Below are 22,654 nucleotides of genomic sequence, written 5' to 3'. Positions count from 1 at the left end.
TGCCTGCAATGCAGGAGACTCAGTTTCGATCCCTGGGTTGGGAAGATTCCCTAGAGAAGGTAATGGCTACTCACTCCAGTATTCTTACCTGGAGAATTCCATGGACAGAGGAGCCTGGTGGGCTACAGTCCATAATGTTACGAAGAGTTGGACATAACCAATCAACTATCACCTTCACTTTTAAACATGTACCTTTTTGAGGCATGTATGTTACACAAGATATATATGTACAAGCACTCACACCCACACTCTCCAGTAGTCGGTGCTAACCGTGGTGCTAAATTTGATGCTAAATTTAGTTGGTGCTAAAATTCTTTTGAATTTCAGCCATTACTGGGCATGAAATGGCACCTCCCATGGTTGTTTTATGTGCATTTCCTAAAAGATCAGTGATGTTGAACATCTTTTCATGTGCTTATTGGCCATTCTTATATCTTCTTTGAAGTGTCTGTTCAAGTCTCTTGTTCTTTTAAAAAAAGTTTGAGCTATAGAAATTCTTTCTATGTTCTGGATCCAAGTACTTTATTAGATATGTGTATTGCTAATATTTTCTCTATCCATGGGTTGCCTTTTCACTTTCTTAATGGTATCTGTTAATGAGACAGTTTTTTTTTTTTTTTTTGGAGTATGGTTGACTTACAACATTGTATTAGTTTCAGGGATACAACACAGTAACTTGATATTTTTATAGCTTATATTCCATATAAAATTATTATTACATATTGGCTATATTCCTCTGTGCTGTACATTATATCCTTGTAACTTTTTTATTTTATACATAGTAGTTTATACCTCAATAGCCCTCCACTTATCTTATCCCTCTCCACTGGTAACCACTAGTTTGTTCTCTGTGAGTCTGTTTCTGTTTTGTTATATTCACTAATGTGTTTTATTTTTCAGATTCCACATAAACTAAAAATATACAGTATTTGTCTTTCTCTGTCTGACTTATTTCACTAAGCATAATATCCTGCAGGTCTATCCACACTGTTGGAAATGGCAAAATTTCATTCTTTTTTATGGCTGAGAAATATTCCACCACCATACACACACCCCACATCCTTTTTATCCATTTATCTGTATTTCATATCTTGGTTACTATAAATAATGTTGTTATGAACACTGGGATGCATTCATCTTTTGAAATTATTTTTTTCATTTTCTTTGGGTATGAAGAGTGGAACTGCAGAGCCGTGTGGAAGTTCTATTTTTCATTTTTTGAGGAACTTATGTGCTGTTTTCCACAGTGGCTGTGCTGAATGGGAGAAGGTATTTGTAAATGACACGTCCAATAAGGGGTTAATCATTCAAAATACACAAAAAACTCATACAACTCAGTATCAAAAAACAACCCAATTAAAGTAAGGGCAGAGGATCTGAACAGACATTTTTCCAAAGGAGACATATAGATGGCCAACAGGCACATGAAAAGATGCTCAACATTTCTAATCATCAGGGAAATGCAACACAAAACCACAATGAGATATCGCCTCACAACTGTCAGAGTGGTAATTGTCAAAGCCGTGTTGGTCAGGATGTGGAAAAAAGGGAACCACCTTTGTGCACTGTTGGTGGAACTACATGGAAAACAGTATGGAGGTTCCTCAAAAAATTAAAAATAGAACTACCATATGATTCCACAATTCCACTCCTAGGTATTTATGGAAGAAAACAAAACATTAATCAGGAAAGATATATGTACCCCTAATGTTTATGCTGGCTTGTGGAATCTCAGTTCCCTGACCAGGGATTGAACCTGGGACATGGCAGGGAAAGCCTGGAATTCTAACCACTAAGCCATCAGGGAACTCCCAACTTTTAATCAGCTAAAATGTTTAAGATTCATGATATCAGGGACCTGATTCAGAACAAAAGAAATAATCAGTAGTTGTCTCTTCATGTATACACTATTGAGGATTTGGTTTTCCAATATTCATTTAGGGTGCTTAAAACACATTTATAAGTAGAAAACTGACTGCCCTGGTGGCTCAGACGGTAAAGTGTCTGCCCAAGATATAGGAGACCCGGGTTCAATCCCTGGGTCGGGAAGATCTCCTGGAGAAGGAAATGGCAACCCACTCCACTATTCTTGCCTGAAAAATCCCATGGACAGAGAAGCCCGGTAGGCTACAGCCCATGGGGTCACAAAGAGTCAGACATGCCTGAGTGACTTCAGTTTCACTTTTCATAAGTAGAAATAGTTTTCAGTTTTTCTTTTTTTATGCTTTGTAATAGTTTATGTAACAGATTGTTTACAAATCTGCACCTTGTGCTTCTTCACAGGACAGACGACTTAGGATAGAGATTTTCAATTTCTTCCTGCTTTTTGGTTTAATCAGCTTTTCCTAAAGTTTCAGTAAGTCAATTTTGGTAATTTAAATTTTCTTAGAAGTCATTTGCCCTTGAAAGTAAAATTTATCACGGCAAATCTTTACATAGTACTTTCACACAACTTTAAATTTTCGTTATCTATGGTCTAAATTTGTTTGGGTTTTCTTTGTAGGTAAGTATAATACTGGCAAATAAGAGTTTTACCTCTTCCTTTTCATTTTTTCTCATATCACTCGTCTCTATTTGTTGGAATGTTGTATTGACTGAGGGTTCAAGTACAAGCAGTAAAAGTATTGTATTTATAACTATAGACATTTTTGTTCTTATTTTCTATCTATTTTTTTCCTTCACTCTTGCCTTGAGATCTTTGTTTATTTTCCTCAGTTTTTCAGAAAACCAGTTTTTGGTTATTTCTTTTTCTGTTTAATTATCTTCTGATAAATAAAGATTTTTTTCTGTTTAATTTTAATTCATTTTTTTCTGTTTAATTATTTTCTGATAAATAAAGATTTACCCTGTAGTTTTTATTCTAAACTCTTGAGAAAATGCTGAGCTAATATATTTTCCACTTTACTTTCTATGCATTAATTTTTAATTCAATGCATTAAAGTTGTAAATTTTTCACTAACTGCTGTTTCAATGTAGTTCAACAGTTTTAATAACCAATATTTTCATTACGGGTATCTAAAAATATTTTGAGTTCCACTGTGCCTTCCATCTTTGGTGCAGTTGTTATTTAGGAATATATTTCTGAACATATGGGCTTTTTAACTGTTTTCCAATTTAACTGTGTTATGGTCAGAGAACACAATCTGAATGATGTAAAGTCTGGAAATACAATGAGAATTCCTTTGTTATTTAATGTATAATTAATTTTTAAATAAATGTTGCACATGTCATTAACAGGAATGTGCATTCTCTATCCACTGAGATAGGTATAAAAATCACACACATACGTGATATATGTGTCTACTGCATCAGTATCAAAATTTCTCTATTTTTACTTACTGTTTAAATTCAGATAACAAATATGTTTACAAACTTCCACTGTAATTGTGAACTAATAAAACTTGGTCAGATTTGCTTGGTAATTCCCTACAGTTTGCTTTTGCTTGGTTTTAGGCTGCGTTATTAGCTACATAACATCTAACCACGATTATATCTTCCATTTGTTACTAATATTTTGTTTTGAAGTCAATTACAACTGATGTCAACCCTCCTACACTAGCTCTCTTCTGATCAGTATTTCATAGTTTATCTTTTCCTGTTTCCTTATTTAGATTTCCTGTATTGGTACTCTTTTAGGTATGTTCCTGTAAGCCCATTAGAGAAGGATCATACCAGTTAACCAATATAAACCTGACTGGATAGTCTATCTTCTAAATGTTAAGTGAGATTCTGTTTTTTTTTTTTTTAATTCTATTTGGGGTGGGGATAGGGTTTTCTTATTTTCCTGTATTCTTCTATATTAATAGGCTTTTAAAAAAAGTTTCTTTCCATCTGCTTTGGTCTTTGTTGTTGTTTAGCTGCTAAGTCATGTCCCATTCTTTTACAACTCCATGGACTGTAGCCTGCCAGGCTTCTCTGTCCATGGGATTTCCCAGGCAAGAATACTGGAACAGGTTGCTAGTCCCTTCTCCAGAGGATCTTTCTGACCCCAGGATCAAACCCACGTCTCCTGCACTGGTAGGTGGATTCTTTACCACTGAGCCACCAGGGATGCTTTGGTCTAATAAAGTCCAACTACAAGTAGTCAGTGTTTCTAATCCCCTCTCAAATTTTCAAATTCAGTAGAAAAATCAACAATTTTATTTTCACCCACCTGTAACTGAAATTTAATATTTCATTAACATTGCTTCACTTATGAAATAAACATACTATGAATAGTTTTTATAATGCTTCTCACACTGTCACCAGTGGAAATCATAGAAAATTTCATATTACATTTCAGTTTTAGTAGATATCTAGAGTAACTACTTACACTCAAAACCATTTTGAAATTATAGTAACTGTTAAAAGTATGGCTTGCTCAGTAATTGTTAATAACATATATGTGTTTGTAAAAATATCTGATAGCTGTGTTTCAGGAATAACTGGTTTCTTTTGTAACGCTATGTGTTTTACTCTATACATTTAAAAATATTCTGGGAATGGATTTATAGGTTTCACCAAACTATCAAAGTGCTCATGGCATAAAGAAGGTTAAGAAAAAAAACCCCACTATAGTAAAGTGTATAACGTCTGTAGTAAATCTGTGTTCCAACTTGCTTCCCTGGTGGCTGAGATGGCAAAGAATCTGCCGGCAATGCAGGAGATGCAGGTTTGATCCCTGTGAGAAGGGAACGGCTACCCACTCCAGTATTCTTGCCTGGATAATTCTATGGACAGAGGAGCCTGGCGGGCTATAGTCCAAAAGGGTCACAAAGAGTCGGACACGACTGAGTGACTAACAGTTTGATTTTGTTGGCTGTTTTGCTTAATATTAAATTTTTTCATACATTCTAGAAATTTTGGGTTGCAAGCTTCTGAGGAGGATTTTTGGTGCTGTTTTTAATTTTTTTCTCCCTATATTCCCCCACAGCATCTGCTCTGTAACTTCCTCCATTTAGGTCTCCTTTCTAAAACCAGCCCCAACGTTGCAGTTCAGAGCAGTATTATAGTCATGTCACAGAATCAGTAAGGGACTTAGTAAAATTCCCATTTATTATGGTATGTCATCCTATCTCTCTAAGCTCTCAGCTCCATGAGAGTTCAAGCAGTGGTTAGCAGAAGTCTTCTTCAGCCTCCTTTCTTAAGCAAAATATCCTGACCCTAGTCCTTGACTTCAAGCAGGGAATCAGAAACCAATCCTCTGTGGATAAGGTGGACAGAGAATAAGGTAGACAGAGGATAAGGTAGATAAGGTGGCCTTTGTGAATTTTAGCAGATTTCCAGGGAAAGGATAAAAATGCTTATAAACTGGTTAAATAGTTTAACCAGTTTTACAAGGAGAGTTCTAAGTATTGTTTGCTTATAGTATGTAATTTTAGTTTCTTTTATCTATATTTTAATTATTTTAAACTCAGGAATGCATGTTGATTTTCATTTTACCGAAAAGCTTTAAAACCTGTGTCTAGATAATCATACACCTTTTCTCTGACTTATATGGTAAATTAATTTAATGTTTCCTAAAATTGACTAATTTGTGTGTTTAAATGAACTGCATTTGATTATGGTATAAATTTCTTTTGAACAATTTATTTAAGATATTACACCAATATTCACAAGTAAAACTTGACTTTCTTTGCATATTATGTCAGTATGTCATCTTTTAAAAGTTTGTTATTACCATGATAATGGTTTCAGTAAGAACTAGGACAATTACTAAAATTACTTTCTGATTTTGTGAGACTGGCTGTGTAAATCCAAATTTGTTAACTCGGTTCAGAATTTAGGAAATCTTCCCTTAGGTGTGCTGGGTTCACCTCTAATACTCTGCATTTCAATACTGTGCTTGATTTTTAGTGTAGCTTTGTGACATCGCAAGGATTCAACACATGATCAGAACCAGATGGCAGTATTCCATGTCATCTCCTCTGTGCTAGCAAGAATTGCCAATTTTTACATAACTGAGCTGGTAGGCTGCAAATTCAATTTGGGGTTGAAATTTTAGGTTAAAAGGAAAAAAATCTCTAAAAATGCTAGCTTCATGTTTAAAAAATATTTGGAACCCCTATGGTAAAATGTTACTTTGGAAACACATTTGTACTTAAGTCATATTGTAAGTAGCAGAAAACAGGCATATTGTTCAGATTCCAATGTTGGTACAGTTGCAGAAGGGTAACTTTCATGGCACATCCCACCCATGCATCAGGCAAGGGAATTGTACTTCTCACAGAGGAGTGTTACTGCTTCCACAGATGCTCAGGTTCAGTGTTCCAGAAGATATGGCTAAGGGCAAAGAGAACCAAAGGAAAACATACCATATGTTGCTGTTTTATGGCTTCCACAGAAAAAAGGGGATAGACAACAACTGTGTTCCTCAAGTGACTGGTCCTCTCATTCGTTAATAAATATAAAAAAGGAAGATGAACTCATTATCAGAGAAATGCAAATCAAAACCACAATGAGGTACCATTACACGCCAGTCAGGATGGCTGCTATCCAAAAGTCTACAAGCAATAAATGCTGGAGAGGGTGTGGAGAAAAGGGAACCCTCTTACACTGTTGGTGGGAATGCAAACTAGTACAGCCACTATGGAAAACTGTGGAGATTTCTTAAAAAACTGGAAACAGAACTGCCATATGACCCAGCAATCCCACTTCTGGGCATACACACAGAGGAAACCAGATCTGAAAGAGACACCTGCACCCCAATGTTCATCACAGCACTGTTTATAATAGCCAGGACATGGAAGCAACCTAGATGCCCATCAGCAGATGAATGGATAAGGAAGCTGTGGTACATATACACCATGGAATATTACTCAGCCGTTAAAAAGAATTCATTTGAATCAGTCCTAATGAGATGGATGAAACTGGAGCCCATTATACAGAGTGAAGTAAGCCAGAAAGATAAAGAACATTACAGCATACCAACACATATATATGGAATTTAGAAAGATGGTAATGATAACCCTATATGCAAAACAGAAAAAGAGACACAGATGTACAGAGCAGACTTTTGGACTCTGTGGGAGAAGGCGAGGGTGGGATGTTTCGAAAGAACAGCATGTATATTATCTTTAGTGAAACAGATCACCAGCCCAGGTTCAGATGCATGAGACAAGTGCTCGGGCCTGGTGCACTGGGAAGACCCAGAGGAATCGGGTGGAGAGGGAGGTGGGAGGGGGATCGGGATGGGGAAAAAATAAAAAATAAAAAAATAAAAATAAAAAAGGAAGATGGAAAGGTTCAAACATATGCTTAATTTAGAATCCCACTTTTTTTTAAATGTAAAAATGAAGGAATATGTGTCTATGATCTATGAGGTCTCTTCTAAATCTAACATTCCATGATTCTTATCCATAAACATGTAAATAATGAAAGAACATCAAAGATGCCTTTGTAATATCTCTGTGATAGAAATGGCATTCTTAATTGTGTTACAGTTCTGTTTAGGTATACTTTTTTCTCCCCTTTAGGTAAATTTTTTCCCCTAATAACCCCGATATAATTTCCTTAAACAAGCAATAACTGGTTTTACTGGGTATTTCCTTCTTAGTATCTTATTCCCACAGTATTTCTCTACAATTTTAAATGTTTTTAGAATACACTTAATTTTCCTTATTTATATCTTATTTATTCTTAGGATTTTAAATTTATGGTTATTTTCCCTAGGATTATCTTTCATTTTGTATTTTTAACAAATGATCTATTGTCTCATTGTTACAAAAATGAGCTTTTTCTAAACACAGTATTTATCCATCATCAGCTTATTTCAAGTTTTATACACACATAACATATACACAGGCATAGTCTACAAATATGTTTTAATTCATTAAGGTAGAGGACTCTACTTTCAAGACCAAGATTATGGGCTAGATCTCCAAGAGGATTAGTAAGTCTGTTTATTTGTCTCATTGCCTAAGATTACACTCTTGATTCTAATAAACTATTCAGCAAATGTGTAGCTTTTGTTAAAAGATGGCCTAGAAGAATACAGATGGCTCAGTATAAATTCATTACCACCATTAGAAAATATTCAAAACACATGCCCTAATAGAATAGGAAGAATGGGCAGTTATTCCTTCCCACGAGACGGTAATGATAAATATAATTTATTTTCTAAAAATCATCTTTTTATACTACTGCATGTTGAGCGATGATACTTGGAAAGTGAATTTATATCTTGTAATAAAATATCATACAGTAATACACGGAGGTATCAGAATTACCTTATAGTAATGATTTCCCCTGGGTTTGCCCTTATGAACCAGCTACAGTTGATTCTGGCAGGATATTCGGAAGGCCAGCCTGGGCTTGTGATTATCCCACTCGGTGCTCGAATCTGTTCTGGAGTTTCTCCACAGGCTGGAAGATAGTCGAAGCAATCTTGGAAAATTATTGTATTTTAAACAAAGCATTAAGTAAATCAGTATTTATTAAAAGAGACACTTCCGACATCAAGTCATATACAATAAAATATGGTATGGCCAACCTTAAAAACTTTCATTATTCTAATTAGATTGTTTTCTGTCCTTTTAGTCAAATTGTCTTATCCTAATTAAGTATAAAGTTTTGAGGAGGCATGGAAGTTTTCAATTTGAATCTCTGAATAACAATTTAAGAGTCAAGACTGCTAGCTTTAGCCATGGAGATCAACTGGTACATCCATCCATCTATCTTTTTTCTAAGACTCACCTTTTAAATTTATTTATTATAACTACCTAAAAATCAACTTTACTGAACTACTTTTTGGATACTTTAAAAAAATCATATAGTCTTCTGAACAAAATAATTAAAGGAAAGCACACATAAACACAAGAGTAAGATGCTGAGTTGTTAAGAAGTGGGTAGATGATTGGATAAAAGCAGCAAAACATTTCTTCAAAGTAGTTCTTTGATTCATTCCAGGAACAATTCCAAACTTTATTACAAAGTCATAAATGATTCCTAAATTATTTTAAAAATAAAGGCTTGAAACAGTGATTAAAGTTATCATTATGCAGTTAGATATCTAAACATCTTAGAAACAGAGAATAAATTCAAACTACTAGCAGCACTTTGCCTGTATTATACTGTTACCCTGCTTATTTAACTTATATGCAGAGTACATCATACAAAATGTCGGGCTGGATGAAGCACAAGCTGGAATCAAGACTGCTGGCAGAAATATCAATAACCACAGATACGCAGATGACACCACACTTAACGGCAAAAAGCGAAGAGGGACTAAAGAGCCTCTTGATGAAAGTGAAAGAGGATAGTGAAAAAGTTGGCTTAAAAATCAACATTCAGAAAACTAAGATCATGGCATCCGGTCCCATCATTTCATGGCAAATAGATGGGGAAACAATGTAAACAGTGACAGACTTTATTTTGGGGGGCTCCAAAATCACTGCAGGTGGTGGTGACTGCAGCCGTGAAATTGAAAGATGCTTACTCCTTGGAAGAAAAGTTTTGACCAACCTAGACAGCATATTAAAAAGCAGAGACATTACTTTCCCAACAAAGGTTCGTCTAGTCAAAGCTATGGTTTTTCCAGTAGTCATGTATGGATTGTCAGAGTTTGGACTATAAAGAAAGCTGAGTGCCTAAGAATTGATGCTTGTGAACTCTGGTGTTAGACAAGGCTCTTGAGAGTCCCTTGGACTGCAAGGAGTTACAACCAGTCCATCCTAAAGGAAATCAGTCCAGAATATTCATGGGAAGGACTGATGCTGAAGCTGAAACTCCAGTATACTTTGGCCACCTGATGCGAAGAACTGACTCCTTGGAAAAGACCCTGATGCTGAGAAAGATTGAAGACAGGAGAAGGGGACGACAGAGGATGAGATGGTTGTATGGCATCACCAATGTGATGGACATGAGTTTGAGCAAGCTCCAGGATTTGGTGATGGACAAGGAAGCCTGGCGTGCTGCAGTCCAAGGGATCACAAAGAACTGGACAAGATTGAGCAACTGAACTGAACTGAACTGATTCTCCCTTCATTACCTTGAACTCTCACAGTTCACATTTTAACAATCCAGAATTCAGCTAATAATCTCAGAATTTAGTCTCCCTCAAGAGCCACAGGCAAAAAAATATTCAATGAATGTTTAAACCTTCAATAAAATTTAAAATCTTGGAATCTCTTATTTGATACAACTCTGACAGACTGGACTAATTTTTAAAGTAAGAGCAGATAAAAAGGAGTAAATTATAAGTGGGGAAAGTAGCTGCCAAAATGACCATTTTTTGTGTGTGTGTCTATGTAATAGAGGTTATGGTCTGTTCAATTTAGGTTGAGTATGCTTGCTAGGGGGTAATTTTACAAAGTTTTTATCCATAATGGTCAACATATGGCAAACTATATTGCTCAAAAAGTCAATCCTTATTTCTATAGAATTAGCCATTCCCCGCAGAAAACATGCATCAAGGTTTTAAACCTCTGCAGGTTCAAGCCTAAAATGCATCTGGTTTGAAATTAGGGTATACTGCCAAAGGGATCTTGTTTTTAATCACTTTTCGAACACAGAGATTCATGGCATGAAATACAGGTATATAAAACACTGAGTCTAGCATACATCTTATTGCCCACACACAAAGTTTCCAATTGTTTTTGCTTTCCCCTTACCAAAAAAATACTTAATTTGATATTTTACAAAAAGACTATATTTATCCAAATGTGATTCTATTTGAGGCTGATTAACACTGAAGTCTTAATAAAGCAAGGCAAACCATTCAATATCACAGTAATCCAAGTCTATGCCCCAACCAGTAATGCTGAAGAAGCTGAAGTTGAACGGTTCTGTGAAGACCTACAAGACCTTCTAGAACTAACACCCAAAAAAGATGTCCTTTTCATTACAGGGGACTGGAATGCAAAAGCAGGAAGTCAAGAGACACCTGGAAAAACAGGCAAATTTGGCCTTGGAGTACAAAATGAAGCATGGCAAAAGCTTTGCCAAGAGAGTTTTGCCAAGAGAATGCACTGGTCATAGCAAACAACTTCCAACAACACAAGACTCTACACATGGACATCACCAGATGGTTAATACCAAAATCAGATTGATTATGTTCTTTGCAGCCAAAGATGGAGAAGCTCTATACAGTTAGCAAAAACAAAACTGGGAGCTGATTGTGGCTCAGATCATGAACTCTTTATTGCCAAATTCAGATTAAATTGAAGAAAGTAGGGAAAACCACTAGACCATTCAGGTATGACCTAAACCAAATCCCTTATGATTATACAGTGGAAGTGAGAAATAGATTTAAGGGATTAGATTTGATAGAGTACCTGAAGAATTATGGATGGAGGTTCATGACATTGTACAGGAGGCAGTGATCAAGATCATCCACAAGAAAAAGAAACGCAAAAGGGCAAAATGGTTGTCTGAGGAGGCCTTACAAATAGCTGTGAAAAGAAGAGAAGTGAAAGGCAAAGGCAAAAAGGAAAGGTATACCTATTTGAATGCAGAGTTCCAAAGAAGAGCGAGGAAAGATAAGGAAGCCTTCCTCAGTGATCAATGCAAAGAAATAGAGGAAAACAACAGAATGGAAAAGACTACTGAACTCTTCAAGAAAATTAGAGATACCAAGGAAACATTTTATGCGAAGGTGGGCACAATAAACAACAGAAATGGTATCGACCTAACAGAAGCAGAAGATATTAAGAAGAGGTGGTAAGAATATACAGAACTATACAAAAAAGATCTTCACGACCCAGATGATCATGATGGTGTGATTACTCACCTAGAGCCAGACATCCTGGAATGTGAAGTCAAGTGGGCTTTAGGAAGCATCACTCCGAACAAAGCTAGTGGAGGTGACGGAATTCCAGTTGAGCTCTTTCAAATCCACAAAGATGATGCTGTGAAAGTGCTGTACTCAATATGCCAGCAAATTTGGAAAACTCAGCAGTGGCCACAGGACTGGAAAAGGTCAGTTTTCATTCCAATCCCAAAGAAAGGCAATGACAAAGAATGTTCAAACTACTGCACAGTTGCAATCATCTCACACGCTAGCAAAGTAATGCTCAAAATTCTCCAAGCCAGGCTTCAACAGTATGTGAACCGTGAACTTCCAGATGTTCAAGCTGGATTTAGAAAAGGGAGCAGAACCAGAGATCAAATTGCCAAAGTCTGCTGGATCATCGAAAAAGCAAAAGAGTTACAGAAAAACATCTATTTCTGCTTTATTGACTATGCCAAAGTCTTTCACTGTGTGGATCACAACAAACTGTGGAAAATTCTGAAAGAGATGGGAATACCAGACCACCTGACCTGCCTCCTGAGAAATCTGTATGTAGGTCAGGAAGCAACAGTTAGAACTGGACATGGAACAACAGACTGGTTCCAAATTGGGAAAGGAGTACGTCAAGGCTGTATATTGTCACCCTGCTTATTTAACTTATATGCAGAGTACATCATGAGAAATGCTGGGCTGGAAGAAGCACAAGCTGGCATCAAGACTGCTGGGAGAAATATCAATAACCTTAGATATGCAGATGACACCACCCTAATGACAGAAAGCAAAGAACTAAAAAGCCTTTTGATGAAAGTGAAAGGGGAGAGTGAAAAAGTTGACTTAAAACTCAACATTCAGAAAACTAAGATCATGGCACCTGATCCCATCACTTCATGGCAAACAGATGGGGAAACAATGGAAACAGTGACAGACTTTATTTTTTTGGGCTCCAAAATCACTGCAGGTGGTGAGTGCAGCCATGGATTTAAAAGATGCTTACTCCTTGGAAGGAAAATTATGACCAACCTAGACAGCATATTAAAAAGCAGAGACATTACTTTCCCAACAAAGGTTTGTCTAGTCAAAGTTACGGTTTTTCCAGTAGTCATGTATGGATGTGAGAGTTGGACTATAAGGAAATCTGAGCCCCCAAGAGTTCATGCTTTTGGACTGTGGTGTTGGAGAAGATTCTTGAGAGTCCCTTGGACTGCAAGAAGATCCAACTAGCCCATCCTAAAGGAAATCAGTCCAGAATATTTATGGAAAGGACTGATGCTGAAGCTGAAACTCCAATACTTTGGCCACCTGATGCGAAGAACTGACTCCTTGGAAAAGACCCTGATGCTGGGAAAGATTGAAGGCAGGGGGAGAAGGGGATGACAGAGAATGAGAGACGGTTAGATGGCATCACCGACTCAATGGATGTTGAGTTTGCACAAGTTCCAGGAGTCGGTGATGGACAGCAAAGCCTGGCGTGGTGCAGTCCATGGGGTCACAAAGAGTTAGACACGACTGAGCAACTGAACTGAACTGAATGAATACCGAAGTGCCAGAATTTTGTTTACAACCTTGTTCTAATGAGTTATCATCTCAGCAATCAATGAAAAGATGCCCAAGTCATTTATAAGCCCTTTTTCCTTTCTTCACTCTCTTGCCAAAGCATTTTGTAGCTGTATATTGAACAAATTCTTAACTTCATGAAGATATATACAAATAAATTGGAAAAAACTATTATTATCATATCTCCCCCAGGATATTGTAAACTGTTCATTTTCATTAAAAGATTCATTTATGTTAGAGAGAATAATACAATTTTACATTAAACTGTGTTCAACTTACAATTATAACACTGTAATGGCATGTAAGTACTCAAATACTTATCAGCTGATCTAACAGTTTTGGGAAACATCCAAAAACCAGGTGGGAGTAACCTATGATAAAGCAAATAACTCCCAACCTTTAAATAAACTCAGGTGGAGAGACTAGTTGTAGAGCAAAACAGGAAAGAATTTTATTACATTTTTGTTTTATTAGATTTTGCTTAAAAAGTTTTCCCTCAAATACCCAAGAAACCCATAGGTGGTGCTCTTATACCAAAAACTAAAGAAATTATGATATGGCATGGATGCTCAAAAATACTGTTGTAAATATTTTATTTTCATACAACTGACAAAGGACAGACACACCATTCATAAATAAGAGCAGTTATTTTAATATTCACTATTTAACATTCTAATTCACTTAATACTTCTATAACATTATTTATTGATTCTACCTGATCAAAAATTAAATTTTCTCTCTTAATTGGCTATGAATATATATTTTGATTAAATTTTCCAACATGACTGAGTCTGGCATTTTGTTTTAGATTCAGCCAGTGGCTTTTTACCAACATCTTTATACATATAATATACACTGGACATGCAGATTAATATACTCTAGCACAACCACTATTTATCCCTTTCTATATATGAGAAAGAACACATTCACATGCTCAAAGAATACGACAAACATCAGAAATCAAAAGAAAATTCCCCTCCTTTTTGAGCTTAGAGTTTGCCTATATATACTGGTAGGTTTGGAATCAGAAGACTTAGGTCCTATCTGTTCTATCTGCCACTACGGGCTTTGCCATAGTATAAACTACTAAACCTTTTAAAGACTTGGTTTCCTCATGTGTTAAAAGAAGCAGTTGCTGTTTAAATAATCTCTAAGGCCTATTTCAGCCCTAAATCATGCCCCTCTTTCATCATCATAATATACTTCTACTATATTTCTGATACTTATCAGGATGCACTGGTAAATTTTTTTGTTTCATCACTTTGCATTGTCTCTTTGACCCACTGAGATCACATTTTCATATTCTTACCTTAACCCCATCAAAACTGTGTTAGCAAGCAAAGGCCACCACCAAATCAAATGTCCCCTCACTTTCCATGGTACTTGATCTCTTTAGGCCACCTGACAGTGATCTTTTTCCTCTTGGTCCCATACTACCTTGACTTTGCTGACATCACTCTTTTAGTTCTCCTAACTCAGACTCTCTGGGACTGTTCTCAGACTGGATCCTTCTTCCTCAGCCAGCTCCTGACATACTGATGTCATGGTTCATTCCCAAGTTTTATGTTCTTCTCTCTCTCTATGGGAGATCTCATTTATGCCTACATCTCCCCTTATGATCTATAGTTGACGAGTCAAAAAGTCTCTAACCCAGAGACTGCATAATCAAAGGTCCACTGGACATTACAAATTCAATATGATCAGAACTGTGTGTTTCTCAAATCCTTCTCTTTATTTTAAATTCTGAATTGTTATTATCGTAGACCTCGTATTTGGAAAAAACAATAGTCATTTCACCTAATTCAAGTAAAAAGTAAACTTACTTTAAGAATACCACAGGCAATCTCAGTGAATTCTTAAGTGTAGGAAATAAAATTCACAGCAACTAAAACTAGAAATCACAAAGTCACAACCTGAGGCTGCCTTCATCACCTCTTAAAAGGCCTGCTTTGTCTCCTATATGTCTGTCCCAATCTTCCAAATGGCTTTCAGAGTCTTCTACTTTTCCATTATTTCAGTATCTTATAATGACTTCTCATTCCCAACTTATCATAACACGTCAGTTTAAGTATCTACCATCAACTGTAATCTCACTGTTTTCTTATTTTGCTATATTTATACTATTGTTCATGTTATATTTTACCCTTTTACATAAAAGATTTGAGGTGACTTACTATCGCAATCAATTTGATAATACTTTAGCATCTACCTCCTCACTTGTAAATGGGGATTAAAACACTACCTACCACATAACAGTTCTGCAAGAATTAAATACAACTACCTTCGACTGTGTGGATCACAATAAACTGTGGAAAATTCTGAAAGAGATGGGAATACCAGACCACCTGATCTGCCTCCTGAGAAACCTGTATGCAGGTCAGGAAGCAACAGTTAGAACTGGACATGGACCAACAGACTGGTTCCAAATAGGAAAAGGAATACGTCAAGGCTGTATATTGTCACCCTGCTTACTTAACTTATATGCAGAGTACATCATGAGAAATGCTGGGCTGGAAGAAGCACAAGCTGGAATCAAGATTGCCGGGAGAAATATCAATAACCTCAGATATGCAGATGATACCACCCTTAGGGCAGAAAGTGAAGAGGAACTGAAAAGCCTCTTGATGAAAGTGAAAGGGGAGAGTGAAAAAGTTGGCTTACAGCTTAACATTCAGAAAACTATGATCATGGCATCTGGTCCCATCACCTCATGGGAAATAGATGGGGAGACAGTAGAAACAGTGGCTGACTTTATTTTTTTGGGCTCCAAAATCACTGCAGATGGTGACTGCAGCCATGAAATTAAAAGACACTTACTCCTTGGAAGGAAAGTTATGACCAACCTAGACAGCATATTAAAATGCAGAGACATTACTTTGCCAACAAAGGTCCGTCTGGTCAAGGCTATGGTTTTCAGTGGTCATGTATGGATGTGAGAGATGGACTGTGAAGAAAGCTGAGCATCAAAAAAGTGATGCCTTTGAACTGTGGTGTTGGAGAAGACTCTTGAAAGTCCCTTGGACTGCAAGGAGATCCAACCAGTCCATCCTAAAGGAGATCAGTCCTGGGTGTTCATTGGAAGGACTGATGCTGAAGCTGAAACTCCACTACTTTGGCCACCTCATGCGAAGAGTTGACTCATTGGAAAAGACCCTGATGCTGGGAGGGATTGGGGGCAGGAGGAGAAGGGGACGACAGAGGATGAGATGGTTGGATGGCATCACTGACTCCAAGGACACGAGTTTGGGTAAACTCCGGGAGTTGGTGATGGACAGGGAGGCCTGGCGTGCTGCGATTCATGGGGTCGCAAAGAGTCAGACATGACTGAGCGACTGAACTGAACTGAACTGATTTTGGTAAGGAGATTAGCCCACTGTTTGGATTACAGCAACCTGTTGATAAATAACATCACATGATAGACCAAAGGAGACTGGTTGGCAATAATGCCTGGAATGCCATACTGAGATGATTATTAAGGCAGTGGCCAGGCTAAATGTGAAAGAGGGCAGTGATTGTTCATTTAATATATGCTGGGCACTATCATGTTCTGGAAAGAATGTAAAATTATGCCATAATTAACTACTTATCTGACATGAGTTGGGATATACACTCACAAAATGTTGCTTTAGGGAATGAATTTTTGTTTGTTTTAAACAAAATTTGTATATGGTTCTGATAGTTTAAATGTCTTTCTAGATTTTTGACTATATTCCAATCTAGAATGTACCAAACCTAATCTTTTACTTCCATTTTTTCTACCCATGTCATCACAATTGTTTACACAGTTATTTTAGCTATTCTCTGATTATTTCTTCAATAGAGTTAATTTATATATAACTGGCAAACAGAGGCATCTCATCAGTATAATGCAAAGCTGTAAAGATCTTATTCCCAGCATGTGAATGATGTGCAGTAACCAGGAGCAGGAGAAAACCCCTAAGAAGTAACTTCTTTTATTGCAAGAAGTGCTTACTTTTACTGGTTTAAAGAACTGCTAAACTTTACTCTGTATTAAGCCATCTTAGGAGGCTGCAAGTATAGATGCAGATGTGAACACCTTTCCCCACTATCAAAATAAAACAGAACACCTTAATTGATTAAGGGTACCTGAAAACAGTGTCAGACTTTATTTTGGGGGGGCTCCAAAATCACTGCAGATGGTGACTGCAGCCATGAAATTAAAAGACACTTACTCCTTGGAAGGAAAGTTATGACCAACCTAGACAGCATATTAAAAAGCAGAGACATTACTTTGCCAACAAAGGTCCATCTAGTCAAGGCTATGGTTTTTCCAGTGGTCATGTATGGATGTGAGAGTTGGACTATAAAGAAAGCTGAGTGTCAAAAAATTGATGCTTTTGAACTGCGGTGTTGGAGAAGACTCTTGAGTCCCTTAGACTGCAAGGAGATCCCACCAGTCCATCCTAAAGGAGATCAGTCCTGGGTGTTCATTGGAAGGACTGATGCTGAAGCTGAAACTCCACTACTTTGGCCACCTCATAAGAAGAGTTGAATCACTGGAAAAGACCCTGATGCTGGGAGGGATTGGGGGCAGGAGGAGAAGGGGATAGAAGATGAGATGGCTGGATGGCATCACCGACTCGATGGACACGAGTTTGAGTAAATTCTGGGAGTTGGTGATGGACAGGGAGGCCTGGCGTGCTGCGATTCATGGGGTCGCAAAGTTGGACATGACTGAGCGACTAAACTGATCTCTGAATTATGTTTTTAGTTTTGATTAAACTGGTCTCCATTAGAAGAAGCATGTATCTTCAAGGAGGAAGTCTGAACTTCAGAGTATGTGGCTGCAAAGTATGGACTGAGTCTAGGTGTAACTGTCAGGAGATATTTGTCCTGGCATTTGGATCAACATTTTATTTGTTAGGGCTGTACTTACAAAGTTACATAGTTGTAAGCAATCTGTACCAAAACTACCTTTCTCATAAGCCCTGTTAGTTTAATGCTCAGTTTTGCAGAATATGAGATTTTCCAGGAACACACACATGGCATTATGGCAAGAATGACTGTATTTTAGCCTTTGTTCATTTTGCTTTCTTAATATATCTCTTAATAATCAGGATCAATTTTTTGTTATCCAAACACAAATACCTACAAAAAGTATCTATTTAATTTACTTTAGTATCTTTAGATATAAACAAATATTCAAGTATTTTGGGTGCTGACAATATATATCTCTATAGAAGCTCCCAAATTAAGAGTTCCAAATGTTCATTCAATAAAGTTAGCAACTTTCAACCTTGAGAGTGTCTTCTTCACAGAATGCAGTGATTAGAGTAAGTGTTATTCGCTCAGTTGTGTCCAACTCTTTGTGACCCCATGGACTGTAGCCTGCCAAGGTCCCCTGTTCATGGGATTTTCCAGGCAAGAATACTGAGTGAGTTGCCATTTCCTTCTCCAGGGATCAAACCCAGGTCTCCTGCATCACAGGCAGACTCTACCATCTGAGCTGCCAGGAAAACCTCTGGTTATCTGATTAGCTCCCCTAAAGCCTATTCCATTTGGACATTTGAAATGAAAAAAGAAAATAGCATTATTATAATGCTAGTGGTTAAAATGCACTAAAGGCTAAACTAAATAATACACTTTTTAATTGATCATATATGTTCTCAATTAAGAAAAGGAGAATTAACTGGAAAGTAACTAGGTAGAGATTCTTTGATGGCATTCTTAATAAAATTTTGATAATTTCCAGGTTTAAAATACAAAGATCTCACCGTAGAGTTGAGAAAACAGGGCAAAACTAATGAGAAACACTCAAGACTTCTTCATGCTTATTCTGATACTAGTTCAATAATCCCATAGAAAAAGCAGGTAACTATGATTTCAAGATCAGATTTGTACACCATACCTATTATCTTTAAAGTAACCATTTAAAGAATAGAAACTGTGCAAACAACCTCTATTTTAGAGGCCACATGGGAGAGAAGAGGACGATTTCAAAATATTTCATGGTTTTTAAGACCTGAAAAAAAGAGACACGGAAGGAAACTTACAGTTCTACTTGTAAGGGAAAAAGTACAATTTCCTGTTCCACAGATGAAGAATGGGGTTTCTTTCCAAAGCTGACAAGGGTTTTTGGCACTTTGTGACTAAAGGTGATATGAAATCTTTGTGCCTTTGGTTTTAACAAATCACAAAACTGAAATACAAGTAAAAATCAGCTGTGCTTACTGGCCACCTTAAGTATATGAGATATATACGAAAAGCACAAAAGAACATGAAGAAAATTAATGTTCTCATGGACACTGAAGCTTTGTAAAAATGAATTATGCTTATTAACTGAATCCAAGAAACATATAAATAGTAATGAGAGCATATAAGACATGTTTCTGTTCAGTTGCTCAGTCTCTTTGAGACCCCATGAACTGTAGCCTGCCAGGCTCCTCTGTCCATGGGATTTCCCAGGCAAGAACATTGGAGTGCATTGCTATTTCCTTCTCCAGGGGATCTCAACCCAGGGATAGAACCCACTTTTCCTGCATTGGCAGGCGGATTCTTTACCATTGAGCCATCTGGGAAGACCTTGCATACAAGACAATATAGTCCCAAATGACATAGTGTGTATTTATAAACAATGCATCATAAGGCATAGGGTATTATTAAACAGAAACAAAGGCCCACTTTTGGGCCTTATGTAAGTCAAGTTTGACTGTTAACAAAGGGTTTCTTTGAACAGAAGTGAGAAGAATCAGAGTAAAGAGCACATTCTAAATTAGAAGAATTTAGTGACTCAATTCTATAGATACTAGCTAAGGCAAGGTATGCTACTGCTAAAAGAGTTGATATGATACAAACACTGTGTAAACATACCTTGCTGTATACAACCCGTGGGAAGACAAACTGGTGCAGCAAAGAGATCAGCTAAAAAGCAGGTACAGAAACTCTTCCACTTGTAAAATTTTACTTGATCAAGTTTTAGTATGAAACAAAAGCATGCTCACTCTGTTTCAAAGTATTTATAGTCAACGGTGGTCACTATCATTTGGCCACCTCATTTTTTCAGTGTATAGAGTGCTCCATAAATATTAACTCCACTATGGCTGTTGAATACAAAAGCAATTCCACATGTTGAAAATACAAATAAAAAGGGTTTGATTCCAATGGAAATAAATGAACTTAAATACCATCTCCAAAGTAAAAAAATTCACAAGCAAATGGTGACTGTAGAATGGTCATGTGTGATGAACCTATGAATGATCCTGAGGATAATAAGTGAATCATGAAAAACATGGAAAACATTATACCTATGCAAGCAATAAAAGGCACCAAGACATGGAAAATTATGGTGTAAAGTTAGATGATTAGGCTGGAAACCAAATGCCAACTGGTCCACTGTTAATTTAAAAGAAGGGCACCAGTGTGAAAAGTTACAGCTAAGTATGGTGAAAAGTGCTAAAGATGAGACTTTTGTCACTAATCAGAAGCTTATGGTTCATAAATTCAAGATCTGTGAATATACTCAAAGTGAGGAGTGTGTGGTCAGGTCTGTAGGTCCCCTGGCTAATGATAATGTTACTGCCCATCAGGTACTTCTTTTTCTCATGTCTTTTCACATTTAACTATTACTATTATTAGCCCTATTTAACCAATGACTACAAAATGGAGGTACAGAGAAATTAAGTAATTTTCTTAAAGTCACAAAAAAGTAAATGTCACAGACTGGAGTCCAGGCAGTAGGCTTTAGAGAAGCATTCTTTTCTTTTTTAATATTTATTTATTTTGCTGTGCCAGGTATTAGTAGCAGCATGTGGGATTTTTGGTTGCCAGGTCACACTACTGCCCACTAGGGAGCTCCCTATGACACCTGGAAATATTATCAGGGGATGGGGGGAAGAGGCCTCAATAGAATTTCAATAAAGATAAAAGTGGTCTCATTTGCTAAAAAATATGTCTTGGTCCTATATTCACCTGGAGAGAACAGGTACAGAATTTATGATAGCACAGATAAAGAGGGTACACTTAAAGTTTCTAAAGACCGATTCCTTCTGACTACAAATCTATACAGGAACTGCAGGTCGGACAAAACTGCTTCCTAGTCTCTTTGGAATTAAACAGCTTTGTAAACAGGATTCTAGAAGTTCTTTTAATAATAGTATGTACATATATACATTAACTCCTGGTAAGCTGATTAGGATATGGGGCAGAATAGAAGCAATAAGGGTAGGCAGTGAATGCTGAGGGAGGTATTTCAAACGAAAGAGAAGTAGAGAAGAGGAAACCAGAGAGGGCTGGATGACTAATGGAAAGTGGTTGTGTTCTTACAGATTCTTCATATTGGACAAATAGGCAGAGTTTAGAAAGCAAACATGTCGAGCTTGAAGATCATGGATTGCTGAGAACACAGGGCAAGTACCACGTTGAGTGTCAGAATCTGAAAGATGAATGACATGTAAGTATAAGATGGCTCTTTGGCAGGATGCCCCCAGGAGGACACAGCTCAGCTTTGCAACTCAACAGGGAACACACAAGCCCTGGTCAGGAAGAAACTCAGTTCGAAAGTTCACTTCTGCAACTTGACTGGGTTTGTTGCTCACACTTAGCATCTTGATTTTTTTGACCTTTGTCGTCCAGATCCTTTAATACCTGATCTCTGTCATAATGAAACCAAGGGTCAACATTCTGAAGATGGACTGAGCTGGAAGGAGACAGGTTGGATATAAGTAATACCCCTTAGAATTACTTCATATTTCATTCTAATTTTTTCAGGTCAGCAAACTGACCTTTTCCCTTTAGGGAAATAATTACCAGCACTCTAACAGCAATGTTTACTAGTCTAATCTGTATGCAGGTCAGGAAGCAACAGTTAGAACTGGACATGGAACAACAGACTGGTTCCAAATAGGAAAAGGAGTACGTCAAGGCTGTATATTGTCACCCTGCTTATTTAACTTATATGCAGAGTACATCATGAGAAATGCCAGGCTGGATAAAGCACAAGCTGGAATCAAGATTGCCGGGAGAAATATCAATAACCTCAGATATGCAGATGACACCACCCTTAGGGCAGAAAGTGAAGAAGAACTAAAGAGCCTCTTGATGAAAGTGAAAGAAGAGAGTGAAAAAGTTGGCTTAAAGCTCAACATTCAGAAAACTAAGATCATGGCATCTGGTCCCATCACTTCATGGGATATAGATGGGGACACAGTGGAAACAGTAGCTGACTGTATTTTTCTGGGCTCCAAAATCACTGCAGATGGTGACTGCAGCCATGACATTAAAAGACACTCCTTGGAAGGAAAGTTATGACCAACCTAGACAGCATATTAAAAAGCAGAGACATTACTTTGCCAACAAAGGTCCGTCTAGTCAAAGCTATGGTTTTTCCAGTAGTCATGTGTGAATGTGAGAGTTGGACTATAAAGAAAGCTGAGC

The 22,654-nt window shown here is 37.2% G+C and overlaps 1 protein-coding gene across 2 annotated transcripts in view; it reads right to left on the bottom strand.

Annotated features, from left to right (window-relative positions):
- LRP12 (LDL receptor related protein 12) overlaps window positions 1–22,654 on the bottom strand; it is an 89,084-nt gene that overhangs the window by 15,049 nt on the left and 51,381 nt on the right. For both annotated transcript variants that reach the window (XM_061123615.1, XM_061123616.1), the window contains one exon: window positions 8,208–8,343. In XM_061123615.1, coding sequence (XP_060979598.1) covers window positions 8,208–8,343 — 136 coding nt within the window. The remainder of the gene's footprint in view (window positions 1–8,207; window positions 8,344–22,654) is intronic.

The sequence above is a fragment of the Dama dama genome, chromosome 21 (genome assembly GCF_033118175.1).
Source record: "Dama dama isolate Ldn47 chromosome 21, ASM3311817v1, whole genome shotgun sequence".
Taxonomy (NCBI): Eukaryota; Metazoa; Chordata; class Mammalia; order Artiodactyla; family Cervidae; genus Dama; species Dama dama.
This window is presented reverse-complemented; position numbering and strand designations above follow the sequence as displayed.